Source organism: Squalius cephalus, assembly GCF_949319135.1.
Source record: "Squalius cephalus genome assembly, chromosome: 2".
Taxonomy (NCBI): Eukaryota; Metazoa; Chordata; class Actinopteri; order Cypriniformes; family Leuciscidae; genus Squalius; species Squalius cephalus.
The window spans coordinates 11,757,805-11,769,237 of record NC_137123.1 but is presented as its reverse complement, the minus strand read 5'-3'; the positions used below and the strand labels follow the sequence as shown (position 1 = coordinate 11,769,237).

The 11,433-nt window shown below is 37.8% G+C and overlaps 1 protein-coding gene across 1 annotated transcript; it reads left to right on the top strand.

The window, feature by feature from the left end:
• Positions 1–3,649: 3,649 nt before the first annotated feature.
• LOC307149144 (SCAN domain-containing protein 3-like) lies at positions 3,650–5,527 on the top strand (the record flags this gene model as incomplete). The annotated part of the gene is made up of 1 exon (XM_079855254.1): positions 3,650–5,527. One exon carries the CDS (start codon positions 3,650–3,652, stop codon positions 5,525–5,527), a length of 1,878 nt encoding a protein of 625 aa, XP_079711380.1.
• Between the last annotated feature and the right edge of the window lie 5,906 nt (positions 5,528–11,433).

Below are 11,433 nucleotides of genomic sequence, written 5' to 3'. Positions count from 1 at the left end.
CAAAACTATGTGAAAATCACCCTGACTGCTCATTCAGAGAAGACAATATATTGATTTAAAAATTTTACGACGTGTTTTGTGTGAATAAGCCTTATGCGAAGGGGCGGATAACCTCATTAATATGTAAGGCTTTTCTCACCTGAGAAAGACAAAGAACCTCCCTAATGGCCCTATTAGGAGCTTATCAGGGCCCATCATTCTGAGCAACCTTGCACAATACTGTAAATGAGGAGATTTAAAAAAGAATGGCTTTTAAATTGTTTGGATTTATTTACACAACATAATCCAAATAGACACAACAAATGGCAAAAAAGCACTTATTGAAAGACAGAGACCTTTGTGCCATTCCTAAAAACATTGTACTTACCTTCAATTTCCAAGGTGTTTGATTTTCACTTTACCATGTTCATGTTCCAGAGACTCATGTGAATGTTGAAGTCGGCAGGACTCATCTGGGCCCTGAAAAAAAAGTGAACATACTGATATCAAGAGAAAGGTCTGCACGATTTTGGAAATAAATATTAGATTTTTCTGGTTAAAATTGCTTTTTAAAGTTCACAAAATACACACACACACACACACACACACAAATGTTTCCAACAATATATAGTAAATGAACACCAGGTTTGTTGTGCCTTGTAGGCATAGGCTATGCGCAGTGCTGGGTAAAATAATAATAAAAATATTTCAGTAACAACCAAGCTAGAGAAAAATATATTGATTATCATGTTACTTTGAATGTTTCCATTCGTTATTATGATATAAAATGAGATAATAGTAAAAACATGAAGCCGTTTGAGGTGTTTTGCTTTTCAAATTTTCAAATGATACATTCAAACGCGATCGCGCTGCAAAATCTGATACATTCAAACGCGATCGCGCTCAAATATAAAACATTATGGTTACCATATACATATCTACGTTTGACCAGATAGCCACAAACACAGTAGGCCTAACAGTAAACACGGGTCTAAATATTATAATATTCCCCATATATCTAGCAACAGTTCAACTGCAACGTGACATTTATGCAACAATAACAAACATGTAAGAATTTCTTACCTTAAATCTTTCTTGTCTTCAAATTGCGTTCTTCTTCTTCTGAGGTAGCCTAAATCCAATGTAAGCTCAGGCGCGTCTTTCAAACTCGACGAAAAGTGAAGTGAAGTGTTTTGGTGTTTTGTTTCTGAGGTAACGAGCGCGTTCGCGTTCCATGTGGAGATTTGCATGTGAATATCTTTTGCGCGAGTGGGCGTGGCCAAATTAACTGTAATGAGCAAGCGTTTGAGAAGCTGGACATCTTGTTGGTTTTATACAAATTACTTAAACAGAAAATATTTGTTTTCGTTTTGAACCCGATCATTTAAAAGTACACACTTAAATGTTTATAAAGGTGTATGGCTCATAAATGTGTGACAAGTATTCGCTGAGTTTTGTTTCAGTTTATAGACGTGCTCAAGAAAAAAAAGTTCACCGCGACGGAGAGGCAGAACGCACACCCTGTTTATATTCTTTATTTTACAAAAGCACAATGTTTTGATTTGATTGTAAGTGGACACATACAAAAGTAGAAATATCACAGATTCTTTTTTTATATTTCTTTTTTCTGTATGACCATAAATGACGGAGTAATTTAAGTTTATAGTGCTACAATGTGGAGAAAATCCAGCAAAACGCGCCGGCGCGTTTGCCGACCTCAGAGGGTTAATATTACAGGAATTGCGAGTCCACCAGTGACCACCGCAGCTCCTGCGACAGCGGCTGCTCCTGCTCCTACAGCGGCTCCCACCAACAGCTTCTTCACGATCCGCTTACGGCGCCTTTTCTTCTCCACTTTTTTCTCCTCTTCTGAAGTCTTCTGCTGGTCTTCCTCTTCCGCTCTCTGCTTCTTCTTCTGCTTCTTCTCTACTTTACATTTCTCTTCATGCCTGGTTTCTGAGGGTGGTGGAAGTGTCAATCAGCAGACAAACAGCAGTGAGATTCGTGAATTAGGAAAAGTCTTTGTAGAAAATCAGATTGTGTTTATTCTGAAAATACTGATGTCCTATAGACCTATTTGGATACATATTTGAGCGCTCAAACTATTTGAGAACATTCAAATAAACAAACATATTAGACATATGTGACCCTGGACCACAATGGGTATTAAAAAAAAATTATAAGAATGAATAAGCTTTCCATTGGTATATGGCTTGTTAGGATAGGACAATATTGAAAATCTGGAATCTGAGGGTACAAAAAAATCAAAACATTGAGAAAATTGCATTTAAAGTTGTCCATTTATGTTCACGATTGTGCTGCATTCACTCACAAAAATAAATGTTTTATATATTTACGGTAGAAAATGTACAAAATATCTTCATGGACCATGATCTTTACTTAATATCCTAATGATTTTTGGCATAAAATAAAAATCGATAATTTTGACCCGTACAATGTATTGGCTATTGCCACAAATATACCCGTGCAACTTATGACTGGTTTTGTGATCCAGGGTCACATATGAGCACATTCAGAAAAAAAAAAAAAAAATGGAGACAGTATTTAAGTATGGTTTTATACATTTTTTTTAAGTATGGTTTTATAAATTTTTTCATCATACCCAAGGTGATGGATAATTCTTCATGATCTGATTCTAAACAAATCATAAGGCAAGAATGATTCAAATTAGAATGACATCACAATACATAGTGTGTTCATTATCATTAAATTCAATCAGCACGTACATTGTCTGAACTTTCAGATTTCTCTCACCTTCAGAATTTGAGGTATAAATACTCGACTCTCCATCAGATGAAAAAGAGAGGTCAGACAGTTTCTCTGAAACATCTGAAAGGAAAGACATTTGCCATTAAATACACGGCTGCTCTTCTCTCAGTCTATACACAGCAAAATCCCCAGTGTTAAATTAACACTCCTCAGTGTTTATATGTGTCCACACTACAGGGTGTTAAAAATTAACACTGAAGCAGTGTTGAAGTTAATGAGATAATTAAGTTAACACTGAAGCAGTGTTGAAGTTAATGAGATAATTAAGTGATTAATTAAGTGATGATTGGCCATTAGTGGTGACACCTGATGATAACAAGCAGACTCACTGAAGGAAAGAGAAACAATAACAGAAAAAAGAGAAACACAAGAACTACTGACTTCGAGCCATTATTGCACTTATTATTACCAGTTTGACTTTATTTCTGTCATACATCTACACACAGTCTTATTTAGATTTAACAGAAGTTTAGATGGTAATGTTTTATGGAATGTTTCGTTTCATGTCACCATTATGGTGGTCAGTGTTTGCTTTAGTTGGGCTCTTGACCCTTTACTTTTTAACATTAGTATTTCTCTGGCTGCTCCAACTCTGTGCTTATAGAGCGTATGTGTTGTGGCAAGAGAAACTGTTATTTGGGCTGTGTTTCCTGAAAACATCGCAAGTCTAATTTGATCGTATAGACCAGGGCTATTCAATTGGCGGCCCGCGGGCCACATGCGGCCCGGAAGCAACCTCCAAATGGCCCAGCCCGTGGTCCCGCCAAAAACGCACATCCCTATGTAAACTCATACAGTAGTACAGACCACGTAGCCTAGCAACAACGCAAACAATGCAGAGCGCGTGCTGGTAATGTTAGTAGCCTAGATTACTATCAATATGTCTTTCTCAACACTGAAACATAAAATTGCCAATGAAAACCGCCAGTTTAACCCTGCCTGGACTGACAAATACTTGTTTATTTTACCGCCACATCCAAACGCCAAACCGATGTGTTTAATTTGTAACGAGTGCGTCGCAGTATTTAAAGATTACAATGTACGGAGGCACCACGTTGAGAAACACCAGACTTTCCGCACCAATTTTCCCGAGGGATCTCAAGAGAGGGCAGCAAAAGTGCAAAGTTTGATTGCATCTTACAACCGGAGCAGTACTACCATGGTGCGATCATTCACAGCCCAAGAGAGAGCTACCGCAGCATCCCTTCGTGTTTCCTGGATTTTGGCAAAAAAGAAAAGGCCATTCACAGACTCTGAAACCGTGAAGGACTGTATGCTGGCTGTCGTGGATGAGGTGATAAATGACGATAAAATCAAAACGAGCGTGGTATCTGCTATAAAAAACGTACCCCTGTCAGATACTTCCAACATTCGTAGGGTTGAAATTCTTGCTGCAGATGTGTATGAAACACTGTTAGGAGACCTGGTGAAAGCTGATACTATGTCTATAGCAGTAGATGAGTCCACAGACAAAACTGATACTGCTCAGTTGTGCATATATGTCCGTTTTTTTGACAGCAAATGCTTCAGAGAGGAGCTGCTCTGCCTACTGCCTTTAGAAGGACACACAACGGGCGATATAGTCTTTGGGAAAATTTCTGCTTTTTTTAAAGACAATGGTCTGGATATGACGCGTGTGTGCATGCTTGTGACAGATGGGGCTCCATCCATGACAGGGAAAGTGAATGGTTTGGCAGCACGTTGGTCCGCTGTTGCACCTCAGTTGATCACGTTACACTGCATTGTGCATCAGGCGGTGTTGTGCGCAAAACTAAGCGGGACGCTCAAAACGATCATGGACAACGTGATGGCTACAATTAATTTTATTCGCTCCACATCAAGCCTCCAACACCGCTTGTTCCGCATGCTGCTGTCAGAAATGTCTGCTGAGCACCACGACCTGCTTTTGCATAATGACGTGAGGTGGCTGTCAAAAGGCAAAGCACTGGAGCGTTTCTGTGGTCTCAGAGAGGAGATCATAACTTTTCTCCGCAACAGCAAGCAAAAAAAGGCAGAAACGCACTTGAGTCGCATACTGGACGACAACTTCATGGCAGATGCCTGCTTTCTGAGCGACATATTCAAACACCTGAATGATCTCAATTTGGCACTACAAGGCAGAGACAAAACTGTAATCGACCTTGTGGAACAGATGCGCGCATTCCCAGTTAAACTGGACCTTTTCGCAACAGATTTGAGCACAGGCCGAATGCTGCATTTTCCGACACTCCGCAAATGCATCTCATCCCCCGCACAAATCACGGATGTGATGACAGAATTCATTGCGAGGTTGAAAATGAACTTTGCTGCTCGATTGGATGGACTTGTTCTGCCCACAGAGATGGCAGTTTTTGTCAGAGACCCGTTCACTGTTGCAATAGAAGGGGACTTATCCGCCAGAGCAAAGCAACTGGTTCCTTCCATTGACGAGGGGAAATTCGCACTCGAACTTGTTGACATGCGGTCATCTGTAACCATGGCACAGGAGCTTTGCACTAACGGGCCTACAGTGTTTTGGACTAATGTCAACGTACATCAGTTCCCTAACGTTAAGAAAGTAGCGATCGTCATGCTCAGTATGTTTGGATCAACTTACACATGTGAGTCAAGTTTTTCACACATGAACTCCATAAAAAGCAACTCTCGTTGCTCCCTGACTGATCGTACTCTCCACCAATGCCTTCGGATTGCATTGACAACTTACGAGCCTAAAGTCACTGCTCTCGTTCAAAACAAAAAATGTCACTTCTCCCACTAAATTAGCTGGGTAATTGTAGCCTACATTAATATAATGTTGGATGTGTAACAAATGCATGCCTAATCACAAATGTGGTGATTTAAAATATGTTCCCTCAGTATGTGCAATATGTGCAGTAGTCCACCTTGTATTCATGTGTTAGTTATAGCCTAGTTGTGAATACTGTGCACTTTTTATTTTATGCACTTTGAGATGTTCCTGGGTCAAATGTGAGCAAGATGAGTATTTTGTTTCAAAAGGAAACTTAATGTTATTGCTTATCTACTACTGTGCAGTTTTTTTTATTTATTTTTTTGTTTTTTTGCACTTTGTGATCAGATAGGTCAGATATGTAGCCTAGGTAGGCCAAGGCAAGAGATGCTTAGGTCAGTTTTTTTTTTTTTTTTTTTTTTTGTAAGTGGAAAAATTAGGGGCTACCTCAGACAGATTCTGTTCCGTTAGCTCTTTTATTGTATTTGTATGCACCTTTTGATATGCAAACTGACCACAGTTAAAAGAGAAACAATGAATAAACCTTACATGTATTCAATACATTTGTTTGTGTTGGTTTTGAAATGTGTCATTACGAGTTTATTTCGCCGCTGAAATAACTGGCCCAGCTAACCTTCTTGGTTTGAAAATCTGGCCCAATTGAATTTGTAATTGAATAGCCCTGGTATAGACCATTTGTTGCAGTTGGTCTGAGATCAAGTTAGGCTTAAGATGCTTTTGGAAATGCAGCCCTGGTTATGTTTCAATGATGAAATTACTAGTGACCTGATTCAATGATGTCACCCAGCATTATAAACTGATTATCTAATTGTTTTATTAGATAAAACTTAAAGACTTTGCCATTGCTATGGCTTTACAAGCCTGACGAATAGTGTCCATGAGAGGTTTGACCCTGAAAAGACGGTCATGTTCAGCTGTGCCCCTCTTTCTGTCATTATCCATATCTGCATCTGGGTGACTCATGTGCACATTCCATGAAATGATGCAGTATCTGTCCCGGGACATAACTGTAGCTGGAAAGGGTACGGAGAAAACACTGCTTTGCCGGCAGTAGTCGCTGATGGAGCTCACCTTCACCATGGCCATGTAGAACAGCAACCCAATGTATCGGTACATCTCACTGATGCTGACATCTGTCCATTTATATTTGCAGCCCTTTGCAGTTGCCTTGGCAGCCTGAGCATTGGTGTTGTTGCACAGAGTTGACACAGCAATTTCTGAAAAAAAATGTTTGAATAGACTCATGGGCGAATGTGAGTCAACAGAACTCATTTGTGGTCCTGTTTCTCGTGCAGGACGGAATCGCACAGTCTGTGGAACCATGTCAACATCAGTCTCTGTTTTCCATGCCAGAGTGGACTGCCTGTTGCTTGCCTGCTGGTTAGCCTTGGCTCTCTTCGGGACAGGTGCTTGGACAAGTTCATTTTCACATCTGTAAAAAACAAAAACAAAAAAAACAAACATCTGAGCATGCTAATAACACAATTAAAGAAATTGTGTTATAATTATGAATCACTAATGGCCATGGATAAAAAAAAGACAGCGTTTTTTGTCATTTCACACAAGAATATGTGGCTACTTTTATATTATGATGATGTAAAAACAATTAGGCTACATTTCATTTGTAAAATATTACGTCCTATGCACTTACTCAGTATGATTCTCGATCGCACTGAGAACTGCACGACACCTGCGTGCCCCTCTGTGGGGTGCTGGAGAAGGAGAGCTTGACACATTCCTTAAAAAAAAAAAAAAAAAAAAAAACTGTTAGCATACATTATTCAAAGTAAACTGATGAGCAATTGATGGTTATGGACGCACAATGTATATATTTGTTGATGGCCCATAGGATGGAGAAATATATTTATGGGCCATTGACCGCGCCACCGCAAGTATCTGTTGATGGCCATAAAGACCGCTCGCATTTAGTGACGCATGCAATGAATGGATCGTTCGCGAATGACACACATCTCTACATTTCAAACATTTACACCTGTATTCACAAACATCTGTGCATAAGGCAGTATTGAAGCGTGTCATATGCTAACCAAAACCGAACATTAATATAAAAATATAATGTATTTAGACAGTGTCACATATTTTACCGGAGGATGAAATATATTTGCACTAAATCACATTATAGGCCTATTACCTAAGCAGATATTCACAAACAAGCTACATTACGCATAAGGCAGCATTTTGGCATGATAATGTCATAAGCTAATCACAACTGAGTGAAATATATTTAATTTACAAATATGTTTAAAGAGCAATATCACATTTAAAAAAAGTTTACACGTGAGCATATAGCCTACACGAATGTTAGGATATTGTAAGGCAATCGCTCCTGTAAGATGTCAAAAGCTAACCAAAACTAGGCAAAATATAGTCTGAAATTTCATATGAGTTCTATATTATCAGAAAAAGAACAGTAGCAGCTAAACAACTTACTCCGAACGTGTGTCCTCAGCGGGATCAATTCGCTCTTCAAAATGCTGCCGTTCGTCATCCGAGTCTTCATCTTCCTCCGAGGAAAAGGTGAATTCTTCCTCGCTGTCCAGAATCATCTGAAGGGCGTCTTTACCGGAGAAACGTGCCATCCTCTCTAAACGCGATGAACTATCAGTGAATCTGATCTGATAAAACTTCGTGTTTTCAAGGCATTGATCGGGGGGCGTGTGCACTGCATAGATCACCTCCTAAACGATTTACCATGTGAATAGCGCCGGGGGCGTGGCGGCCGCAGCTTATTAGAGATAATGAAGGGAGAACGAAAAAACGGTCCCTCTCCTAGCTTTCAAACGGATTACATAAAATTAGAATATTTGTTTTTTTATATGAATTACTTCATTTAAAAGAAGAGAATCCAAGCTTCATAAAGACATATCTCACGTGCCTGTGTGAGAAGTATTCGCTGAGTTACGACAGATTTTCGGACGCGTTTCAGAATGGACTACACTGGCAGAGAGAAGGCAGAACTCACCTCGTGTTTATTTTTCTTTATTTGGCAAAAAGCACAACACTTTGTTTTTATTGTGAGTATACACAAAACTAATACACATTTAACAGAATCGATTGATGTATGAAACTTGTTTTGTAAAATCAAAGTCAAAAGAGTATTTCGGGTCTCAATTCAACTCATAAGGAAAAAAGCGAGCAGATCACGCCGGCGTGATTGCCGACCTCTGAGGGTTAATAAGTCGTATGTAAAGTTACATTTTGGACTGACTGTTTGCTACTTTGGACAGATGCCACCTGACATCCTCTGGCGGATCCTGATGGAGTCGTCATAGACAGCGGCGATGTGGCTTTCTGGAGACTTTCGTAAGTTCAACACTTTTAAAAGCTTAAACCTAACTTTTAAATAATTAATAATTGTTATATATATATATATATATGTATCTCATATATATATATATATATATATATATATATATATGTACATATTGCGTTTTATTTATTACCAACAATGAGTTTTATTTCTTAAACTCATTCCCCCGTTTTCATTCTCTCCCACAGACATTATAGTTGCAGATGCAGTGACGTAGAAAATCATGCATGTAGTTAACTGCATGTTTTTTATTAAAAAAAAATCAGAAAATAAATGTGAAATAACTGTATTTCTGTTAAAAAATGAAGAAAAAAAAGAATATTTCTGTTAAAATATTTTGCACTTATTTACTTTATTTTTATGTTTTTTGTTTGGCAGCCGTAGCTGACAGTCATTGACCGTTTTTTTAAGATTTTATTTTTTACAGTGTAAAGCCAACATTAACAGAAATTCTTCTAAATTAGCGTAACAAAACATTAATCACTACTAAATATCACACTTAACATTAATCTTACACAAAAAACCCATTATATTACACTTAATTTTAGCATTTACTCTCCCTTTCGAGTGCCATCGGCAAAGCATGCTGGGAAATAGACATCTCAGCCGTTTCAGTTAAACTTAAGTTTGTCTAAATTAAAATAAATAATTTCATAAAACTCAAAACAATGAAACAGTTGTTTACTTAAAATATATCAGTTATGTGAACTTGAAAGAAAAAGAAAGTGCTAAATACTCATAAAAGTTAATTTGACTGAACTAATTAGTTTAATTTAAGTTTGTCCTACTCAAACCAATTAATTATTTTGAGCGTTAGGGTTTACAGTGCAGTATGGAATTTAATTTAATAAAGGCTATGAATTATTTAACAGGTGATTTTAAAATTTTCACATGGATTACATATCCTGGCCATTATATTTGCAGAATTATGCCATATTTTCTTTTTATAATGCAGTGTAATGAAACATGAAAATATAGCTTATATTTTTAAACCTTAAATCAAAAGTTTGTAGCATGGTCATTTAATAATCTAATAAATATTCGTAATAAAACAATATATATATATATATATATATATATATATATATATATATATATATATATATATATATATATATTCTGTGAATCAGAACTACCATGGAATTTAATTTAGCCTAATAAAAACTAATTATTATTTATTATTATTACTAACTGCAGTGTGTGAGGCTGTTTAATTTAGACTGACCTTCACATCCTGATGCCATTATGTCCTGCAGTTCAGCGGTTTGTTTCGTCAGAGTCTTTCCGTCTGTCACTAGTGACTGGATGAACTGAATAACAGTAACTGAAAGTGTCTAAGTTGTTTTGCACACTAAATATCAGGAAAAGCAACCCATTGGCTGTATATTTAATGCCTGAATACAGCACATGCAATAGTATAATAGTCAAACCACCCTGAGAATATCCAGTTTCATCTAATGTCACAAATCAAAAATTTGCCCTTGGTTAAGTTACATTATATGAAAGCAGATTGAACTTTCAGAAAACGCCTTCTATTGTTCCACAGAAGGAAAAAAAAGTCATAAAGGTTTTGAACAACAATGGTAACAACAATGGAAGCTATAATAAGTCAAGAGTAAATCTAAAGTAAATTACCAAGTATTCTCTAAAGAATGTTTTTAGTTACTAGAACTCTTGTGTAAGTGACCATCCTATTTCACTTTACTTAGCTTTTTAAGGCAATCGGTTTTTCTGGCATGATCACACACCTCTGATGACCCTAACCAACCCCAAACACTATTTATTAACAACAAGGTAAGAATTCAATACTTGAAAAAAAGGGCAATAGTAGAGTTACTTGATACTTGTAGGGTCTTTTAGTTTAGGGTTAGGGTTAGGGTTAGGGTCTTAGTCTTTTTCTTTAAAGATATATTTTCTTTTCAGAAAATAGACTCCAGCACAAACTGCTGATGCTGCCAGAACTGCATCTCCTGCTGCTCCTATTACTGCTGCTTGTCCTGCAGTTAATGCAGTTCCCATCATAGATGCTATTGCTGCGCCTCCTGATCCTCCTACTTATATAGGGTGACCATACGTCCTCTTTTTCCAGGTCATGTCCGGCCGGGATTTCGAGATCGCCCAAAATATCCGGGATTCGGCTTTTGCTTTCTACAGTCACCATTCATTATGTTTACATTATTACATTATTTGACACTGACACGTATACATGCCAGCTTTGCAGGTCATGCATTCTGCTTCACACGGATCCCGATCGAGACGAAAACACAGGAATTTTCTTAGCAATGTTAAAACGCACATCAACCGATCACTTGTTTAGCGTTCATGTAAACACTACATTCAGATTCACCAATCGGAATTTATTCAGTCCTATTGAATCAAAAGGTGTGCATGTAAACAAAATGAATGGCGACGAGAAAGCAAAAGCCGAATCCCGGATATTTTGGGCGATCTCGAAATCCCGGCCGGACATGACCTGGAAAAAGAGGACGTATGGTCACCCTAACTAATACTGCTCCTATTACTGCTGCCCCTGCTGCACATTTCTGGAGTAGAAGATCGTTCTGAGTCTCCTTATACAATCTCA